This window comes from Petaurus breviceps, unplaced genomic scaffold (genome assembly GCF_028583685.1).
Source record: "Petaurus breviceps papuanus isolate PSGF00001 unplaced genomic scaffold, PetGlider_PUasm1.0 37, whole genome shotgun sequence".
In the NCBI taxonomy this organism is placed as follows: domain Eukaryota; kingdom Metazoa; phylum Chordata; class Mammalia; order Diprotodontia; family Petauridae; genus Petaurus; species Petaurus breviceps.
Genome location: NW_027186296.1, coordinates 23,786,766 through 23,809,808, shown reverse-complemented (window position 1 = coordinate 23,809,808; position 23,043 = coordinate 23,786,766). Strand labels below are relative to the sequence as shown.

Genomic DNA, 23,043 nt, shown 5'->3' with positions numbered 1-23,043 from the left:
TTTGAAAAACTCAGATGTGGAAACCCAGATGTTGACTGGGTATGGATGTAATGGTTGGACAGTTTGGAAAGCTGTCTGCTTGATCTGTTAATGTCTTGATAATTCTGTCTGTATAATTTGAAGTTTGGGGTGCTGACCTTTTTCCCCTGAACAAGGTAAACGATATATGTCTGACTGATTAAAGTAAGCTTGTTAACCCATTTTGAGTTGCTTTCCTTTATCAAAGCAGATCCAAGAACCTGTGTGAGCAGCTACCCTGGGGACGCCGGGGTGCTTGCTGCTACACCCTTTTAAGTTGATTTTCAGACACAAGCATCCTTAATTATTGTCAAGTTCCCTCTTTGTTTTATCTTTAATATTCTTTCTAGTTCTGTATAGATAAGAAAGAGCAAGGAGATTCAAGAAAGAATGAGAAAAGACCTGGTTCTAAAGAAAAAAAAAAGATGATCAGAAAAACTTTGCCTTGATATCCAATTCAACCCAAATTCAATGAACATATATTAACTATGCCAGGCATTGACTGTATCTAAAGAGCTAAAATCTTAAATTAAGGGGAAGCTAGTTGGTGCAGTGAATAGAACACTGGCCCTGGAGTCAGGATGGGCCTGAGTTCAAATCTGGTCTCAGACACTTAACACTTGCTAGCCATGTAACCTTGGGCAAGTCACTTAACCCCAATTGCCCTGCCTTCCCCTCTCCAAAAAGGAATTTTAAATTAGTTAATTTCATTTTAATGCTATTTCTAGTGAAAACATATATAAAAGTTCTTTAAAATATGATTTGTAGACAATTTTAAATTGTTTGAACTGTAACTTATCCTCTTTTGGTAATATTGATAAAGGGTTAATTTTATTTGACTGATGCACTTGAATGAAAAGTCCATCCATTTCCAAACCAGAATACTTACTGATTCAGGACAGGTGTGTATGCAGTTTTATCCTCATCAATAATTGTGACCATCAGAGTAATGAGCTGGGGCCAAAAATCCAAATTCTTGGTGGTTGGACCTTGATCTTCCCGAGGAATATCCTGTTTCTTACTCTGTTTAGATCACAGAACATAGAAAAAAAAAGTCAAATTGAATAATTTTAATTACATTTCAGTGTACAATGGGGAGAGAAAAATGTGAAAAAGATATTTGTGGTTACTTAAATAAATGAAGTGAAATAAAATGTTTTTTTCCTAGTTGAGTAACCATTATTTGTAGATTGGTAGTGACATGGGCCCATTGGGAAAAAAGAAAAATCTTGTGGGGCAGCTGGATGGTGCAGTGGATAGAGCACTGACCCTGGAGTTAGGAGGACCTGAGTTCAAATTTGACCTGAGACACTTGACACATACTAACTGTGTGACCCTGGGCAAGTTACTTAACTCTGCCTCTCCCCCCCAAAAAAAATCTTGCTGATCTGAAAGTGACCCAGTAGGGTGGATTAATGGGAAGGGAAAAGAAAGGGGTCCTTGTCCCAGGGCATAAAAATTTAGAAAGTACAAAAATTTAGTAATCCTCCTTCTTTAGTAGTCTAGAAATCAGTATAGTAACTAATCCCCACCTCTACTGAATTTGTCTTAAATACTTTTTTTATTACATTCACATCACAAATTATAGTTGAATTGAGGGTTCATTTTTGTCACTTATGATGAATGACAAAATTGCTAGTTACAGCTGTGCAGTCATTGGTGTGATTTATGATTTGGTGACCTTTAATAGGAGAGATTATTTCTTTTAGAACATCTTTGGTCAATGTTTTTATGAGAAATTTACTTGGGTAACACAGAAGAATACTGAATTTCACTGTTTCCAGTTCTTATTTCCCAAGACCTTAAATTAAAGTATTGGGAGCCTATGGATGGTCCAATAGTGAACTCTTTGGTTAAATCTATATAATTCCTAAAATCAAATGCATAAGCACACAAGTTTAGCTGAATGACCAAGAACCTATCATTCCAATGTCTTCTCCCTGAGCCTCTTCCTCTGACTTCCATAATCAGAGCTGTATAAACGTGACTCTGAATCTCTCATTCTATCAAAACCTCTCAAACTGGGGGCAACTAGGTGGTGCAGTGAATACAGTACCGGCCCTGGACACTTGACACACTTACTAGCCATGTGACTTTGGGCAAGTCACTTAACCCCAATTGACCTTCAAAAAGCAAAACAAAACAACAACAACAAACCTCTCAAACCGGCATGCTGGCTGTTTTCCAGAACTCTCCATTATAGATCTGAAGATGTGCTGGGATGGAATTGATTCTATTTAGAGTTCATACTCAGCATAGAGCAGCCCTTCAAATCATGTTCCCCTACTCACAAACAACTCCAATTTGATACTACACCCTCCTTTCCAACACACTGAAGCAGATCAATGGGTTTTTCATTCAGTAAGTATTCTCCCTGCAGGACCATTTGGGCATTTATTGACCTTTTAAAATTATACCAAACAGACAAGGGAGACTTTCTTGCTGAAAAACGTACAAGGATTTAAACCATTTAATCAGAGAATTGTGGCTGGCTATGTTGAATTAATGATGGACTGGTAGCCTCAAGTGGTCTTGAAACTCTGGCCATACATTTAAGCTATTGGCCTCAAGACAGCAATGGATCTTTATCAGTCAAAGCCTATCCACAAGATTGGTATCTATGTACTTTAAACTTATTTTTTTTAATTGTCTTCATTGAAATTGAATTGCTAATACTTTAAACAGGTCCCCATTAAATTTTGTCACAATTAATTAATTGCATTTTCTATTACCTTCAATTACATCTTCTCTTTCCTGAGAGCTTAGGAAACAAAAGAACCCTGGGAATTTTAACGAGGCATAAATAAAATTAGTTCTGATGGTTCCAGGAGACAATAATAGAGTACTCTCATCAATCACCACCCTACGTATGAAGTTTTACTGAAAAAAAAAAGTTACTGGTTGTAAATATTGTGGTTAAATGAAAGGAAATTACAATTGATAGTGTGGCTAATTATCAAAACCAACTTTCATCCAGCAATCAGGAGTTTTTAAAGAAGAGAGAGAGTCAAAGGTATATAAAAATATGTCTATTCACAAGTCTGAGGGATGTTACTGATTATATACCCATTAGTCTTACATGCTCCATGGCATGAGGGATTTATTTTTGGTGCCACTGTTGCTCTCTGGATTCAGAATGTTTTTCTTTAATCAGGATTAACTGAAAGGTTCATTTACGCATTAGAGTTGTTTACATATCCTAGAGCAATGATTCTGATGAATCAGGTTCCTAATCAGTAACTTTCCTGTATATATAATAACAACATCATCTGTAAGATTGGTGATGGTGGTAGAATTCAATTAAGCTTATGGGAAACTGACTGAGCTCTAGGGAGGGACAATTTCTCAAAATGTTTTCTTCATGTATAAAGAGAGTCCATAGAGGCTTTAACCTTGTGTGGAAAAAGTGTGTGTGTGTGTGTGTGTGTGTGTGTGTGTGTGTGTGAGAGAGAGAGACAGAGACAGAGAGAGAGACAGAGAGAGACAGAGAGAGAGAGAGAGAGAGTGATTATACACTATATAAAAATTATGTTCATTTCACTTCCTTAAAATGGTATATTGAATTTTTCAAAAGTGTCATTCAGGACTTGTCTTAAGGTTCTACTATGATGTTTCATCAAAGCATGGAAAGCACTATGCAACTGTAGCAACAGCTTTGCCAGGTCCTACAAAAACCTAGGTATGGAACCATTGGTGGACTGTATGCTTCCTTTTAACAATTCTGGAGAAATTGATTAGGAGGTTGGCCAATGTTTGGGGTTTGGGTTTTTGTTTGGCCATAATAACTTATGAAACTTTCTACTAAAGTCCTAAGAGTTGTGATTGCATTAGCAGAGGGACTGCCCACAGAAACCTGGTACTGACATTTGAAGTGGGATATATCTGGTCTCCCTGTTAGAGTGATGAATGCCCGAACAGCACATTTTCTTAGCTGGCTCATAGGATATTTGATTGTAACATCTCTCTGGGCTCACTTTCCAACCATGCTATATGGGATACCCCAAATCAAGATGGGAACTATGGCAAAGAGAAACCCACTCACCCCCACCATAGTAAACACAGCCCTGGCCTTCTCAAAGTCCTATTTATCTCCTGCCCTCCTTTGCCACTATGTCCTATGGAATTCTACTCCATTTTTGACAAGCTCTTTTTCAATTAAGATCTTTTTTCACATTCCTTATATTTTCTTTTTAGTATTCATTGCAACCTAGCTTTCTCATGAGGAAATTAATATCCCTTGACACCATCTCCATCAGTCTGTCTTATCTCCTTACATCTAGAACCAAGAAGAGAAGTGGCCATACTCCTTGCTCCCTACTGCCACTTTCATGTATTTCCACTGCCACTGTTACTGAGCAAGGACTGTTTCTCCTTTAAAGTTCTCTCCAGCACCAATCAGACCTGCAATTGCTAATTTTTAATTCAATTTCTAAGCCCTTCTTCTTCTTCCTCAATAAGTTCTTATAGTCATCTTCTTCATCTCTATCCCCATCCCCTTTGAATACTTTGTCCTCCCAGTTCCTCCACTTCAACTTCCATGATCTCTATCTCCAATCAATCTCAATCACTCAAGTGGTCATACTTTAGCCATCTCCATCAAAGACCTCTTAATGGAAACCAGGATGAAAATAGTTGCAAGATGGGTAAACAGAAAATAACTTAGAAAAACATGTAGGACAGCTCCTAAAAGATCTGGTCAATAAGGCAGGAGATTACTGAGAACATTTTGAGTGGAAAGTGTCAGAGGACCTGAATTCACAACTTCACTTTGCTAATTATTCCATGTGTGAACCTGGACAAGACTCTAAACATTTTTGGGTCCTGTTTTCTCATGTATAAAATTAAATGCCCTCTAAAGCTGTTTCCAACTCTAAATCTATGATCCTTTGGTCCTATGAACTAAGAATTCTGGATGATCAAAACAGAATGGGCTTGGCATACATAACACAAAAAAAAGAACTGGCATTTTATTGTAAATACAAGAACCCAATAGGTTAAAGGCCACAAAAAAGGGGGGAAAAGGACACCAATGAAAGATTAAAAAAATACACCGAATATAAAAGACATTCAGAAGAAGATTCGGACAAGGAATTCAGGGCTAGTACTACCATGTTAAATTTATTACAGATTTAAATGAAACCATGCTTTACAAAAGAGTGTTAAACATGTGCCCTTTAGCAACATTACCAAGTGTGGTCTGAACCAGATTAAAATGGGAAATATTTGACAAAATAAATAAAAATACAACAGAAATAGATAATGTTAATATGTCATTTCTGTCTATATATGGCCAGCAGGGATCCTTCCAAATTGTTAAGTAGTTCCCATTTCTATATGAGAATGACATCATTTCTTTCAATGTAACAGACTCAGTTTCTTATACAATCCTCTGTTTATGTTCTTTCTATAAGAAAATGTTCATGTTTGTTGATGCCTGTCAAGCAGATAATTTTTTTAAAGTTCACATGAAAACAGACAAATTATACAAAAAGTCACTTAATTAATAATGTCAAGGCTGCTCTGATAAAATAGGTACATTGGTTCTCTACTTTGGGTTAGCCAAATTAATTCATAATTATTTACATGTTGCTATTTACCATAATAATTGCCTACTTTGTATAATGTTTCCTAGTTCCATGGTAATTTTATATATTCTCTTGCTCTCACCAAAACCTTAATGGCAAAATAAATATCTAACATTTCTGAGATAAGAGAACTCTAATACCCCTCCCCCCCAAAATTGTAGATAGTAATAGTAAAAGGCACTCTGATGCCTAGAGATGCGAAAAGGGGGGGAAAGTCATTTTATTTAGCACTTAGCATTGCCTAGCACATTATAGGTACTTAATAAATGTTATTGATTTTACTCATTACCTTATACAACAATATTTCCTGGGCATCTTGCCTTCTATCATGTAGCTGTCCCTCATTTCCCTGTAATACCTCCTTCTAATCAGACCCCTAGGATATGCCCCAGGGGAGTTAACACACTCCACATTGGAACTTGACATTGGGGTTGAGCTATACTGATTCATGAGTGAGTGTAAATTCATCCAACCCCCTATATATAGCCAGGTCCAGACCGCATCCAATAATATCCACCTGTCTACCTTGAACATCTTGCCATATTTCCCTCCCTGCCACCATATTGCCCCCCTACCTTCATGCTTTCTACCTATATAACTCTTGAAATATAAATCAAATTAACACAATTATTGCCTCTGGAAAGTTTGTGGCCCTGTGGTTCCATTTACCATCTTTAAAATTGCCCAGATCAAAACTCCTTTCCTTGGCGATATTTTCCCCCTCTATGTGTTATTATCTCTACCCACCATTAGAACACAAGCTTCTTAATGTTAGCAATGGTCTCACTTTCATACTTGTATCTCTAGTGCCTAGTATAATGCCTGGCACATAATTTGTGCTTAACATATCACTTAGTACTCATTCAATCATTCATTCTTCCCTCTTTATCTGGGAAACAAGGTCAAAAGTAAGAGTGCTCTGGTGTTGTCCAGAAATACCCTATTCTTCTCTTTCTCCCTAATAAAATTAGCTCTAATTGGGATCTGGAACTTGGGATTTAATTATCTGGGAGAAGGAGATGTTCTCTCTTTCCTATACCCAAACACATTCTGTGAGAAATATATATATATATATATATATATATATATATATATATATATATATTTTATGAATGTTCTTCCTCTTTTCCAAAGTGACTCATTGTAGAATTTTATATCTAATTTTCCTTCCTAAGCATTAATGAGCTGTGGCCCTTCATTTGTCTTTTTGTTGTTGTTGCTGAATAACTAATTTTTTTGTTACCTTCAGTTGCTGATGTGTTTTGTTTTATATTACATACATTTAAAAATTACTCCCACTTCACAGGAAGTCTCTTGCAACAAAGTAAAACAATTAAAATTAATAGTACAGTTACCTCATCTAAAAGTGTACGCATCATTTCACACCTTTTTTTTAATTAACAGAAATCTATTTTCTCTCCTTCCCACCCCTCAGCCCTGGCTGCTTGTCTTATGGCCTGATCACCCTTCACCTCATTCCCATCTCCCTAAGGCCAACAATACATTTGCATCTTATTTCTTGTCACCACATCTTAAACTAATAGTAAGTATGGCCATATCACATTTTAGATTCTAGCCTGTGTTTCTTTGACATAATTAAAACCAAAGCCAACTGTGCTCCTTATAGGCACAAATTAGAAGAATTAGTCCTTCTCTCTAGTGGTGCCAAGGTCATCTTGCTAATCTTAAGAATGAAAGGGAAAATAATACAGATTTAAGTCGTTATTGTGTGCCTATTCACCTTCTACCATGCTCTCACTGACCTCAGAGGACCTTCAAGACACTAAGCTATTACCTCAAATCAAGAACTATTTGATGAAAAGTGGGCTAGCTATGAATAGTTTCTATGTAGCTATTCCAGGTGCAAGGGTTTCCTTGGTTATTTCTGTGGTTTCATTAACACCTCACTGCCCCAAGTGTTAACCCTATAGGGAAATCCCTAGAGCAGTTATTAATACCCACAGGGAGGGCACCTGTTAAGATGACTGCAGCTGCCATCAGCTTTGTGTCACCATCATACTCCAACCATTGGATTGGAGCAGAAACAACCAAAAATGAAGGAAGAAGGAAGTAACACTGACTTTAGCTTTCCACAGTTCTCCAACAACATCTTAATGACAAGGCAGTGTGCTTCAGTAAAATGAAAAGCTACTTCTATACTTTGGCTATGTTTCAAAAAAAAGGATAGAAAATTTTATTTGGAAATAAAAAATCTCTGCCTTGGCAAAATTCTTGCATAGAAAAGAGTAGCATTGTTATAGAGTCTCTGAAAAGGTTTTGGAGTCATGAAATCCTGGGTCTTTATTACACTTCTGATAATAGTTATCACAGTAGACTTTTAGATCTCTATTTCATTTCCCATGAACATTATTGCAAAGCTCCTTTCTCCTCAGGCCGGCTATATCACCTTCACCTATTTTTCTCAGCAGAGGAGAAAAAAAATTAAAGTCACCCATCCAGACTTTCCTTTTTTCCCTAAATCCACAACTTCAATTTACCTTAACATCCACTTGTTTCCTTCTCCCCCACTCTTTATTCTCAGAGGTGGCTTTTCTTGCCTATGCAAGCTTATATACTCAGTCATGTTACTTTCAATCTCTTCAGGACATTACTCCCCAAATTCTCTCTCCTCCTTAATTTTCAACCTCTCCTGTTCATTGGCTTCCCTGTTGCCTACAAACATAGCTAGATCTCCTCCATTCTAAAACAAACAAAATAAAACTTTCATTAGACTTTATCAATCCCTCATGTGCAGGAAGTCTCCTAAAAAAGCTATTTATTCTCATTGACTGTAGTTTCTTACCTCATGCCTGCTTCACAACCTCTTGAAAACTGGTTTCCTTCCCCAGCACTCATAAAGCTGCTCTCTCCAAGGTGTTGCCAATGATCGTTCTATTGCTACCTACAAGAGCCCTTTCCCAATCTTTAGCTTTATCTTCTTGGCAGCATTTGGTACTGTTGACTACTCTCTCCTGAATAATTTCTCCTCCCAGGGTTTTCACAGCAGTGTGTCATCATGGTTTTCTTCCTATTTGAGCAATCCTCAATTACCTTTATAGGATCACCAGCTTTTCTTACCCTCTATGGATTTAGCCAAGGGTTCTGTCCTAGTCCCTTTTCTCTTTTCACACATTTTCACTGTGACTTGGTCAACTCTTCTGGAGCCATGCACAATCTTTGTACAGATCAACCCTAAATCTATATATCTAGTCCTGTATTACCAATTCCAGGTGGATATCTCCACTAGGAGGTCCAAAGGCAACTCAACATGTCAAAAATTGAACTCTTTCCCCCCTAGACTCTCTACTTATTTTAACTTCCCTATTTCTGTCAAGCAGAGCTTTTTTCCCTAGTCACCAAGGCAAACAATCTACTAATCATACTTATCTCTTTGCTCTTTCACTCTAATCTGGTGCTAAAGTTTGTAAGTTTCACTTCCTTAATTTTTTTTTGCATCCATTCTCTTCTTACCAGTCATGCTACAATTCTACTAGTTAAGACCTTCAGAAACTTCCATTTTGATAATTCACTTGGACAATCCTAATTCATTTCCCTCTTATCCATCTTCCACATGGCTATCAAATTTATATTCCTAAAAGCCATGTCTGATTATTTCATTCCCTTTGCTCAAGAGACTTCAAGGGTTTCCTACTATATTTAGAATAAAATGTCAACTCCTCTGTTTGATGATTAATGTCCTTCACAATCTGGATCTAATACACTTTTTAGGCTGAATTGACATTACTCCTCCTCAGGCACCCTATGTTCTAACTAAACTGCCCTACTTGATGTCTTATAAACAACTTTCCATCTCTAGCTTTTATGCCTTTTCACAGCTTATCATTGTTTAGGCTTGGAATGTGGTTCCTCTCTTATCTCTGCTTCTTAGAACTCTAGTCATTTTCAAGGTTGAGCTCAAATACTACCTCCTTCAAGATGCCTTTCTTGATTCCTCCAATTGTTAATGTACTACCTCTCCCATCCCAAATAATTTTGTATATATTCTGCCTTGATATGAAGATGTGTTAATTCCCCCTTCCCCAAACTTTTAGAAAAATGTAAGTTTTCTGAGGGCAACCTATCAATAAACATTTATTTAGTGCCTATATGCCAGGCACTGAAGCCTTAGGGATATAAAGAATGAGATGACCCCTATTCTCAAGTTTGTTACATTCTGATGGAGGAGATGACATATACACATATAAATATATACATAACAAATACAATCAATAAAAGAGAGTTACAGAGGATGGAAGTAGCAGGTATAGAGATCAAGAAAGGCTTCATGAAGAAGGTGGTACCTGAGCTGAAACTTGAAGGAAAAGAAGAGTTCTACGAGGTGAGGAGGTAATGAATTTCATTGATGGGTGGAGGGAGGGGATGGCTAGTGCAGATGATATCAATCAATATTTATTGAGTGCCTACTATGTGCCAGACACTTTGCTAAACTCTGGAGATACAAAGAGAGGCAAAAGACAGTCTCTATTCTCATGGAGCTTACAATCCAAACTAATAATCATGTTCTTATGGGAAATATTGAGAGATATGAGCTATAAAGACCAGACTGCGAGTAGTCACTAATGTGTCAAGGTCACCTTGGGGACCTGCAGCAAAATGCTCAAGAGATTTGTTTGGATTCCAGATATTTGACCACTTTTATCAATAATTTGGATTAAATCAAAGCTGGCATATACTTCAAATTTGAAAATAGCACAAAGTTTGGAAGGACAAAGAACAGAATGGAGGGCCAAATCAGTATTAAGAGGGTTAGGGAAGAATAACAGAACAAATAAAAAGGTAAGTTTTTTAAGGGATAAATGTAAAATTTTGCATTTAAGTGAAAAAATCAATTCTTCAAGGACAGTGTAAGTAAGTCATGACTAGACAACAGATTCTTTGAAGAATCTCTGAAAATTTTAAGGAACTAAAGACTCTATACAGGTCAACAGAATAACAATGTAGCCAAAAACAGGAAAAAGCAAAACAAAATTTGAATGCAAACTTTATATTATATTAAAAGCATAGGGTCAAGAACAAAGAATGTCATAGGTATGCATTACTCTGCCCTGCTCAGATTATATGTGCAATGTTATGGTAGGGATGTACAAAAGATAGCGCAGGGGCGGCTAGGTGGTACAGTGAATAGAGCACCATCCCTGGAGGCAGGAGGACCTGAGTTCAAATCTGGCCTCAGACACTTAACACTTACTAGCCATGTGACCTTGGGCAAGTCACTTAACCCAATTGCCCTGCCCTCCCCCCTCCAAAAAGCAAAAAAAAAAAAAAGAAAAAGAGCAAATATAGAAGAAGGTAACCAGGTTGTTGAAAGAACTAGAGATAATGTCATGAAGGAACTAGGGATATTTAGCCAGGATGAGGGAAGTTTTGGGGGGTAAATGGGGATGATAATTTTCTTCACATTTCTAATGTGCTATTATACAGAAGAGCAATTGTATTTGTTTTGTTTAGCAGAGCTAGGAACTATGGATAGAAATTGCAGAAATGAAAATTTAGGTTTGGTGTAAGGAAAAACTTGTTAAGTTAGAATAGGCCAAAAGTGGAGTGGAATGCCTTATAAGTCTGGGCTCTTCTTTACTGGAAGTCTTCAAGGAAAAAAAAAAAAAAATATATATATATATATATATATATATATATCCACTGAGATCGTATAGAGGAGATTCTTGTTCTGGTATGGGTTATAGTAGATGACTTCTGAAGTTCCATCCACATCTTAGATTCTTTGAAGAATGATGTCTCATAAACTCATAGATTGTTACATCCAAAAAGCACCTTAGAGAACATTTATCCCAATGTACCCATTTAGGGTAGGTAGGGGGTACAGTGGAAAGACTGCTGGACCTGCAGGAAGATTCAACTTTGTAAGTTCAAATCTGAGCTCAGACTCTTAGCAGCTGTGTGACTCTGGCCAAGTCACTTGACCCTGTTTGCCTCTGATCCTCATCTGTAAAACGAGATGGAGAAGGACATGGCAAACCACTACAGTATTTCTGTCAAGAAAACCCCAAATGGAGTCATGGAGAGTTGGACACAACTGAAATATGATTGACAAGAACAGAACCTTAAAGATGATGATTACAAGTAGCTTGGAGTTACAGTGGATAGAGTGTTGGACCTGTATTTAGGAAGACTTGGGTTCAAATCTTGTCTCAGATCCTTCCTAGTTGTGTGACTCCTGGAAAATTGCTTAACTTTTCTCAGTAACACTTTCCATATCAATAAAATGGAGATAAGAATAGTACCTATCTCCTGAGTTTATTGTGAAGATCACATGATAGGGTATATGTAAAATACTTTGTTTGCAAACCTTAAAGCACTATATGCTGGTTACTATTGTTAGTATGAAGATACTGAAACCCAAAGAGGGAAAATTAAGAAAAATAATCCCAACTCTCATAATCAAGTAGCAGAGCTGGGACTCAAACCTAGATCTTTTGGATTTTAAGAATCATGCTGAGAATATATATATTTACTGCTCCTACTGATTATCAAAGGAAGTTTTCATAGAGACAATAAAAACCAGCATGTTTTCTTCTGCAGAAGGTATACTCATAGCAAAGCATCAAATTGGCATTATTTCATATAAATACTGTCTGCTCATTAAGCAAGACAATTAATTTTTTTCCCTTCTGGGTGCCAACATTAGGTGTTTACTGGCTATGTTCATCTCTTCTCATGACCAAGAAGGGCTTATATTTCTGCCTCACACCTAACTGTTTGCAAAGAGTATGCTTTTCCCTAGTTTTAAGTATAAAAGTGAGTATTCTGGCTTGTTATAGTTTACAAAAAACACAAATCTTATAGGATAGTAAAATAGGAAACTTCTTGACCACTGTCAGTCTAGTAAATGGATTTTATGCTAATTTATAGACACCAGCATGTTACCAGAATACCTAAGTGAATAAATACACTGTTTTCTCCCAACTGAAAAGAAGGAATTGTGAGAACATTGTTCTTAAATCATAATAATCCTGAAAACTTTTTAAAAAAATGTTATTTAGAGAGAAAACCATGAAATTTCCTTTTACTATCATAAGAAAAATTAAAGTACTTTTAAGGAGAAAATCTTGGTACACTGAACAATTTTGGGTAATAACAGGGATCATAAAAGTCTAGTCAAATGCTCAATTTGCTTACAGGATTTCCCCCCTATTTATATGATCTTAGAAGTACACAAAAATGGAAATGTGCTTATTTGCATGTAGATCTCATTCAAATTCAGAAAGTCATTTACAGTCATTCAAAGCTATTAAGACCACAGCTTTTAGGACAAAATGAAGTAAAAGAAATACACTACTTCTAAGTTAGATTATCTTATGTCTTTCTCTACTATTAGAAATCATGAAACTAATGTTCCAAAAGTAGGTATCTGATGAAACGTTCATTGTTTTATTGGTTCTGATATTCACAAGTCAGAGGCAAATGTAACATTTTTATTGCTAATACATATGGGTTTTTTTTAATATGTGTATTTCAAAATATGTTGACACCAGTTTATTTGGAGTGACTAAATGGTTCTATGAATTTGGAAGGCATGTTAATCATTTACCTACAAAGGTAAACTTATCAGTTTTAAAGACTAATATGTAAAAACTTACTTTGTATCGTAGGGATACACATACACACCTATCTGTTTACAGGTTCATAGATTAAGAATAGAAAGAAAAATTAAAGACCATCTAATCCAACATCCTTATTTTACAGATGATGGAACTGAGGTCCAGGATAGTTAACTGACTTGCTGAAGAGTACATAGGTAGTTTTGATTTGAACACAGGTTCTCTTACCCCAAATCCAGAGCCTTTCCACAGCACCATCCTATACCAATCTTCAGTGATTCTACTCTGTTTTTTATATATGTGAACACATATGAAAAAGAAAATTGGAGGGGTGGCCAGGTAGCACAGTGAGTAAGAGCACCGGCTCCAGTGTCGGGATAACCTGGGTATCGAATCCCAGCTCTAACACTTAGCACCCACCCAGAAACACCTGGCTGTGTAACCTTGAGCAAGTTACTTAACTGCAATTGCTAAGGGGTGGCCAGGTAGCTCAGTGAGTAAGAGCACCGGCTCCAGTGTTGGGATGACCTGGATCAAATCCAGACTCAGATACTTAGCACCATACCCAGAAATAACTGGCCGTGTAACCTTGAGCAAGTTACTTAACCCTGATTGCTTTAAAAAAAAAAAGAAAAAGAAAATTGGTTTTCTATGAAGTACTGAGTTATTTCAGGTTATTAGATGTTAAAAAAGGAGCCAAAAGACTGAAATGTACCTATAGGCACAAATAAATGAAGCATTCAATTAATTACATAAAAAGCATTTATTAAATGTTTTCTGTGTGCCAAGCATTCTGCTAGGTTCTAGGTATATGAAAACCAAAATCAGAACAAAACAAACAGAAAGCCAAAGAGAAATTCTAAGTGAAGAAGTTAATATATTTAAGAGGCACGACCAGGAGTAGGTTTTGTTTGTTTGTTTTTAGTTTAGTTTTAATTTTTTCCCCAAGGATTAAAAGCATTCTAATAACCATGACATGAGGAATGATGGAATAAACTGTGACTATTTAACTTAGAGAATAAAAGAACAAGAGGAGTCTTTATAATTATCTTTAACTGTTTGAAGGGTTATATGGAAAAGGGTATAACCTCTTGCTCTAGAAACAAAACTAGAACAATCAAGTTTGAAGGAGTTTGTTTTTATTTCAATACAGGAAATAACTTTCTAAAGATTAGAGCTGTCCAACAGAATGAGTTCCCTCAATAGGTAATGAACTCCCTGTTACTAGATATATTCAAGCAAAGTCTTCTTAATATCAGTCACAATTCATGTAGGACAGATTCCTATAGAAGGTAGGGGTTTGCAAAAGATGATGTAAGGTCCCTTCAGATGTAAGATCCCTTCCAAATCTAAGATTTTATCATTCAGTGACTGCACTTAAGTTTGTTGAAGACTGATGAGAAGACATGAAGCCATAACTCCCTATATCAGAGGACTTTTGTATGCAAAAGAGGTAGGACATCTTTCATAATAAGCAATTATCATTGCAAAAGGATCAAAGTTAGTGAGTCAACCTATATATGCATATATATCACATTTTTTAAAAAAGCAAAGTTCTCCTAGCCAAGTCATAGTTAGGAATACCACTATTCTGATTTTTCTAACCATTTTTTCTTCTAGGTTTCCATCTCTAATGGTCCCTTCCTAGCTTTTCTGAAAGCCGAATCATTTTTAGTTCCTTGGCTCCTCCTATTCTAATCTTTCTTTACCTTGTCTATCCCAGGGTACCCAAAATAAATCTGTGTGTAAGATATTTGGTTCCTTAAATTGAAATTTTTGTTTGTATCATTTTAAAATATAATCATTAGTGACTGGCAAATGCTTATATAGCTTGCTTAGCTGATTGAATAGCTATATTGCTAATTAAAATGCATAATTAATAACTGACACATTTATAACTGATTCAAGTTTGCAAAGTGCTTTACATATCTTCTTGCTTCATTCTCACAACAAATTAACATAGGTACTATTGTTAACTTTTTTTATAGATTAGTAAACTGGGGGTCATGGAGGGTTAAATACCTTGCACATCACATAACTAGAAAGTATCAGAAACAAGATTTGAATGCAATTCTTACAGATACAAAGGATAGCATTCTACAGATTGTGCCAAATTGTCTCACTGATAATTTGATTGAAAAGCATATCATTTTCTTTCATTTTATTTAATCACACCAATGTGAAGCCTGGCTGTTCAAGTTAAGAAAATAAGCCCTATGTACCATTTTGGCACTCTGTTTTATCTAATTACATCCCAGAATAAATTATTTCACCAGTGCTATCCTTATAAATCTAAAGATTACAAGAAATCAGGGGAGAAGTTATAGAAGAAGTGAATATAGCAATTTCCCCTAATAGATTATACCCATACCTCTTACATTCAAGGTAGGGGAGAGAACAGTATGATATATGCATTGCCAAACCTACTGAAATTTAAATGATCCCAGGAATCATCATCATCATCATCATCATCATTATCATCATCATCACCATCATCATCAATCATCATGGTTTCCTTTGGCCTAATTCAAGTAGGTAGACTGGCTACATGACTATTATGATTTTCATCATAAATGATTTACTGATTTTAAAGTCAATTAGCTGCTTAAGATGAGCTGGAGGGGCAAGGGGATTTGAAGGTTCAACTCATATTTGCCAAACTGGTTAATGTCAGGGTCTTGACTTCTCTTTTAATGCAGTCCTTTCAACTACTTTGATAGACAGAAGTTTCAGACTTCAGTTTACTGGGGTTAGTGAAGGTTTCAGGATAATTTGGTAATAGCTCTTTCACTCTGCTGTATAACCTTGAACAAGTCACCATCCATGACTACATTTCTTCCTCTTTGCATATATGAGTGACTATGTAGTTCACAAAATATTAAAGGTAGTAAAAATATGTCCAAATAGGGTCTACAAATTCTGCAAAACCTAAATGGATAAGGCGCAGGGTCTGAATATGAGATTTTGGTGACATAAAGAACTCCTGGGTAAGAAAAATCCCACAATTACTGCAATTTGCCATCTTCTGTATAACTCAGACTCAGAGAGCTGCAAAGAACACATAGTTTTAAGTTACTTTCCTAGAGAAGTAACATAATCATTATGAGAAAGGAGTAAGACTTGAACCAAATTCAAATGGACCGAGAACTGGGTCTGAGGTCAGAAAGACCTGAATGCAAATGTGACCTCACACACTTTCTTAGCTGTGTGATATCAGGCAAATCATGACTGCTCTTTGCTTCAGTTTTCCTACATGTAAAATTAAAGTAATATCACCTACCTCCCAACATTGTCATGAGGATAAAATGAGATATTATTTTTAAGTGCCATGTCAACCTTAAAGTGCTATGAAAATGCTATTATTACTACCACTATTATTAGCTTTGAGTCTAGCTCTTTACCCACTATACCATGATATCTCTCAATGATAAAATGATAACAAAGAAATAATCTATTTATTACTAGAAAATAAAAAAGCCCTTTGTCACATGAAACAACACTGGGGCTATGTAGCCCATAGAGAGCAAGGAGCAGCTGTAGAATGATAGCAGAAAGAAGCTTAGGCTCAGGAACCTTGCTTCCCAGTTCAATCATAGATACCTATCGGTTCCATCAGGCTGTTTCTCACATTCACAAAGCATTCTACCCTCTATCTCCATACATTTGTACACAATAGTCCCTTTTGCCTAGAATCCACTCCTTCCTGGCTTCTGGTTGTTGAAATTTCTCATTTCCTTCAAAACTCCCAAGTGCCACCTTCTACATGAAGCCTGTCCTGATTTTTCCCAATGATTAGTAACACTCCCCCCACCAAACACCTTGCATTTCTTTTATATATACATTTTATATGCATATTTTCTCCTTTAAAAGAATGTAAACTCCTTAAGAACAGGCAGGGAATATTACTTTTTTTTTGTCTTTGTTACCTCAGTGCCCCTGAAACTTAATCATTACTAATTAAATAGATATGTTTCAAAGTAGATAGAGGGCTGGACCTGGAGTCAGGATGATCTGAGTTCAAATTCAACTTTACCAGATGCCTGTCCCTGAGCTAAGTCACTTACCTTCTGTCTGCCTCAGTTTTTCATCTGTAAAATGAGGATAATAATAGCACTACTTCTCAAAGTTGTTTTGAGGATAAAGATATCATCTGCAAAGTGCTTTGCAAACATTAAGACACTATAAAAATAGCTATCATTATCATTAGGTATTATGTTGATTACATGAGCTCATCTTTAAAAGAGGAATCATAAGTCTTATTTACTTCCTAGAACTACTGTGTGAAAAATCACTTTGTAAACATTTAACTCCTATGTAAACATGAGGTAGTATTATAATAAGTCAAACTAGATTATAAATTTGCATTATTCATGGTCTGTCATCATCATTATTTACTAACCTATAGCACATATTTGTATCTCACAAATTCTGAAATTTCTAATGAAGTTCTTATCCATAATAATGGGAAAAAGAGATTGCATGAAAAGTGCAAATTATCTAAAAACCTTACTCTCAGCTTTCTCCACTACCAAACTACCTGAAAGAGTTCCTTATAAGTAGAGACTGACCCATCTGCAGGTCACTTCTCTCTTTACTTCTCTTCTCTTTGGCAGAGATCATAAAGCAAATAGCTAGAGAGCAGTAAATAAGAAGAAAAGGGGAAGCAAGGGGATAATCCACAACCTCAATTGTTGTTTAGTCTTTTTTCTTCAGTCATGTTCTGACCATTTGTGAGTCTTCTTGGCAAAAATACTGGAGTGGTTTACCATTTCCTTCTCCAGCTCATTTTACAGATGAGGAAACTGAGGCAAACAGGGTTAAGTGACTTGCCCAGGATCACACAGCGAATAAATATCTGAGGTCAAATTTGAACTCAAATGAGTCTTTCTTACTCTAGGCCTGGTGCTCTATCCACAGAACCACCTAGCTGCACCATAAAGTCAACAGTCAGTCTGTAAATAATCAAGAACTGTTAGTAGTATTGTGATACAGCCCAGTGAGTCTCCCAGCCAACAGCCTGCAATCAGAGTTTTCCCCAGGGGTGATCAATCCATTCTACAGGCATAAAATTTATGGGGCATGCTTTAAAATTATGTTACTTCTTATTAACTCCTGAGTCATTATTTAGAAGTTTAGGGTTACATGGGGAATAATGATCTAAACAGACAATTACCAATTTGATAGTCCTGCTAGGAGAAGTGCACTTACTCTCAGATTAGGAAAAAAGGACTCACATTGTATTAACTACATGGCATGGAGACAATATTCTTCGATTTAATAAATCTGGAGATTTGAGAGCTGGAATTAATGTTTAAAACTCTTCTCCCTACTCAGCTCACTTCTGCCAGGCAGGTAGTAATTCATTTTATTCTAAAAGATTTTCAGAGAAAGAAATTCAATAATGTCAGAGAAATATCTGAATAAACAAATAGCAAAGACCCCAAACTAGGAGGTTTCACTGTTCCCTATGATCTTGGGAAGCAAGTTAACTGCATGTTCCATCTTGGACTCTGTTGCCTTCTAAGAAGTATTAGCATTCTAAGCTGCGGATCAGCCTCTGGTTTGCAGGTTATTGTCTTCCCTCCCAATTCCTCCTTTCCCTATTTATTATTCCCCCTTTTCCTCTTCCCTCTTGAAAATATGTGAACTCATCGTCTTTCCACCCAAGCCCCCACATTTTACTGTTGTGAGGATACCACCATCTTCCCAGTCCCTTAGGCTTGCAGCCTAGGAGTAATTCACAGCTCCTCACTGTCTCATCCCACCTCCTTATCTGATTTCTGGCCAAGTCTTGTCAATTTTACCTCCATGATGTCTTTTGAATATTCCCCCTTCTCTACACTGACACAGCCACAGCTCTAATTCAGGCCCTCAGCATGTCATATCTAGACTATTGCAATGGTCTGCTGGTTGTTCTACAAGTTTCTCCCCTTTCTTGTGCATCCTCACAAAATATACTCAGTAAATTTCAGTGGTTCCCTATCAGTTTCAGGATTTAAAAAATAAAATGCATTGTTAGTCATTTGAAGTCTTTCATAACCTGTCCCCTTTCCTTTATTGTTTTCTCCAACCTTATACCCCCATGTACTCGGGCATCAAGGTGGCTCAGTGGAAAGAACCAGGTCTAGAATGAGGAAGACTCATCTTCCCAAGTTCAAATATGGTCTCAGACACTTATTAGCCGGGCAAGTCACTTAACCCTATTTGTCTCAGATCTTCAGCTGTAAAATGAGCTGGAGAAGGAAATGACAAACCACTCTGGTATCTCTGCCAAAAAACAAACAAACAACAATACTCAAATGGGGTCTTCAGTGTCAGACAAGACCAAAAAACAGCTAAACACACACACACACACACACACACACACACATCCTGCGATGCAGTTACAACAGCTTCCTTGCTGTTCCTTGAACAAGGTGCTCTGTCTCCTCACTAACCATTTTCACTTGCTATTCCCCATGCCTGGAATGCTCTGTCCCTTCTCATCCCACCTCCTGGCTTCTATCAAGTTCCAGGTATAATTTCACCTTTTACAGAAAGCATTTTCCAATCCCCTTAATTCTAGTATTGAATCCAGCTCTACTGGGTGTATATAGCTGCTTGTTTGTTGTCTGTGCCATTAGACTGTGAGATACTAGGGATTACTACCTCGTTTTTGCCTTTCTTTGTACCCCCAGTACTTAGCACATTTCCTGGCATATGCTTGCTTGCTCAATGGTAATTCAGTAGGCTCTGACTCTCCGTGACCCCATTCTGCATTTTCTTGGCAAAGATACTGGAGTGGTTTGCCATTTTCTTCTCCAGATCATTTAACAGATGAGGAAACTGAGGCAAACAGGGCTAAATGATTTGTCCAGGATCACACAGCTAGTTAAGTCTCAGAGGCCAGATTTGAACTTAAGAAGATAAGTCTCCTTGACCCTCGGCCTGGCACTCTATCAATGCATGACCTACCTGTCCAAAGTGTCCCTAGACTGGACTGAATTCAGATGGCTCCAACAAGGAGAAAACAGATGGTGAAATTGTTTTATGAAGCTTTCCAAGATTTTTAAATTTGCCTCTAACCCCCACCCCATCACCCACCCTGGGAGGTTTACAGAGTTGCTTTACTTTTCTGTTCTGAGAGATTTGTTAATTTTATATTTAAACAGATGAATCTTTTTTTTTTTTAAATAACTGATCGTCAGAATATGAACTTATCTTTCCTGGATTTTCTGCTTGTGATCTGGGTTGCTACACAAGCAAGATTTCCTAAGACGATGATAAAGGCAACTCTCATTCCCAGATCATTCTGCAATTGATAAAGGACTTTCTTCACTAGCCTAGGATGTATATGAAAGTTTCTGTCCCCCCAAGCTAATGTCATATTTTTCTGTCTCTCTCTCTCCCTCTTTCTGCTGTCTTTTCCTCTGTCTTCCCCATCCTCACCCCCACACCCATTCCCACCTCGGTCCTCTCTTCTAAAGTCTGTTTTGCTTATGATCACCTCCTGTCTTCAAGAGGCCTCAAGAGATCTCACTTTCTTACTGCCAGTATCTGAACGGGAAGACACAGAGCCACTGTTTCCAACTAGCGGCAGCCAAGGACTGCCCCAACAAACACCCGTGAGGGAGAGCAAGCCGCTGGGATCCCCACAAGGCCGCATTACTGGGTCGCTCTTTTTGAGTCTCTGCCAGAGACTAAATCCGCCGTTTCACCTCACCTTCCGGAAGCCAGTCTTCACATTCCCAGCCATAGGCAATATTCCGTGCAGACTTCATGAGTCCCCAATTCACCCTTATCCGACACCCGCAGCTTTGGACCCGGACCCTCATTGCTCTGGCTTGTGTAGAGCCCACATCCTTGCCCTGCTCACAGCCTCTCCTTCCCCATACCTCACCCCATCCCTCTGATTCATTTCTTGAGTATTTCACTGGGGGTGGGAGGGAGCTGCTTTGGCCGTAGATACAGACACCCACCCCTGCCCTATCTTCAGACAGCCCCGTGTGGGGTTCTTCCACTTCAGGCCAGCACTGCTCACTGCTCCACCCTCCCATTTCCCAGAGCTCTATCCTGGCCTAGAGGACCATGTCAAATGACTAGAGCAAGCAGATCCTTGGTCCCCAGCCCCAGGACCCCTTCCTTCAAAGTCTCTCTGTCTCTCCCTTTCTGTTTCTTTATTTGTGATTTTTGTCCTCCCTAATTTCAAAAAGGATTTGAAATTTGAGGCCATCAGTTAGAAGTTCCTTCTCCTCCCTTCCTCAACACTGGTAAGGCCCTTTACATCACACTCACAACCACTTTTTCTTTTTTTACTACAGTCTTGGAAGATGATGTGGCTCTTCTTGCTACAACCAGCACCTCTCCTTGTGCTTTTGAACCCATAATATCTTGTGTCCTTTCAGGGCTGGCCCCCTTTATCATTCTTTGACTTCATTATTATTCATTGTCTCTCTTTAACTGTTATCTTATTATAAGCTCACACAATTCTCCCCTGCCATTGAAAAACCTTCATTTGATTCTGTCAAATGAAGGCAGTATGTTCCAGTAGAAAAGTGTTAGATTTGATCACAGAAGATGTGAGTTCAAATCTTGTTTCTGCTACTTACTACCTATGAGGCCTTGGGTAAATCATGTTACCTTTCTTTGCCTCATTTTTTTTTTTTTTTTGCTTTTTAGAGGGCAGTTGGGGTTAAGTGAATTGCCCGAAGTCATACAGCTAGTGTGTGTCAACTGTCTGAGGTCAGATTTGAACTCAGGTCTTCCTGACTGCAGGGCTGGTGCTCTATTCATTACACCACCTAGCTGCCCTGCCTCATTTTCTTCATCTGAAAAATGAGGAAGTTGGAATAGATGACCTCTAAAGTATCTTTGCACTCTAAATCTTTGATTCCATGATTCTGTGGTTCATCAAGATACAGTCTCAAATTTCTTTTACTTTGTATAACAAAAGTAAAAAGGATTATATGATATAATTGCCTACATTTCTTCAGCTTTCATTCAGAATCTTACTGTTTTGCAACTTGACTTCTGACCCCCTCAACAGACTGAAATCTCTCTCCAAAGTAACCATGTATAATTCAATCCCAAAGCCCATTGGTAGGAGATTCCTTATTGGTGGAGATCAATGCTCTCTGCCTGCATTTGGGGTGGCACAGAGTTGGAAACAGTGAGAGAACTCCAATCACTTCAGTTTCCTTACAGCTTAAGAGTAAAAAATGTTCTCCTAGCTTTGTTCAGGTTGCTAAGTGTTTTGCACTTTGGGAAGTTCTGATATCCAGCTTTGAGAGACAAGATAGAAGATGCCAACTCCATTTCAGTCTATTGAAGGAAAAGTCTCTAGGAACAAGCTGACATGAGAGGATCTGCCAGTCTTTATCATGTCCCTATTCCCAGCTTGTTACACTAGAGACTTTAGGGAACCTCCCCTTTGGTGAGATTCAGGACCCTCTCTCTTCCTTGAGCTAAGTTACCTTGTTTCCACTGTGAGAACTCTTATACTCTGTATTGTCTGATATATATTCTCCTATGTATAGCTTCTCTAATTTCTGTTCAGTTACTGATTTAAATTAATGAGTTTTCTTTGATAATTGTTGTGTGTGTTCATCATAGAACTGGTATCTGGAGGGAAAGGGGTTAAGCTTAGGGTCCCTTCTCCACCCCCCACTAGTGATCAGAAGTTAGTTTGAAACTGAAATCTACATCACCTACATGAATAATATCTAAGGGAGCAGATAAATACAATTCTAGCTCAATACTCCCTCTCTGAGGTGAGCAGAGTGGTGGCTTCTGACCCATGACCTCTTGTTCTTCTTCCTGTAAGGGAATAAAGATTTTTCTGGAGAAGATGGGGGAAGAAGAGGCTAAAACTATCTATTCTGCCT

The 23,043-nt window shown here is 37.6% G+C and overlaps 1 protein-coding gene across 1 annotated transcript in view; it reads right to left on the bottom strand.

Annotated features, from left to right (window-relative positions):
- The window catches only part of LOC138169643 (protein unc-13 homolog C), a 487,553-nt gene that overhangs the window by 285,133 nt on the left and 179,377 nt on the right, over nt 1–23,043 (bottom strand). Inside the window, exon 13 of the mRNA XM_069099296.1 lies at nt 908–1,035. Within this exon, the coding sequence (XP_068955397.1) occupies nt 908–1,035 (128 nt within the window). The remainder of the gene's footprint in view (nt 1–907; nt 1,036–23,043) is intronic.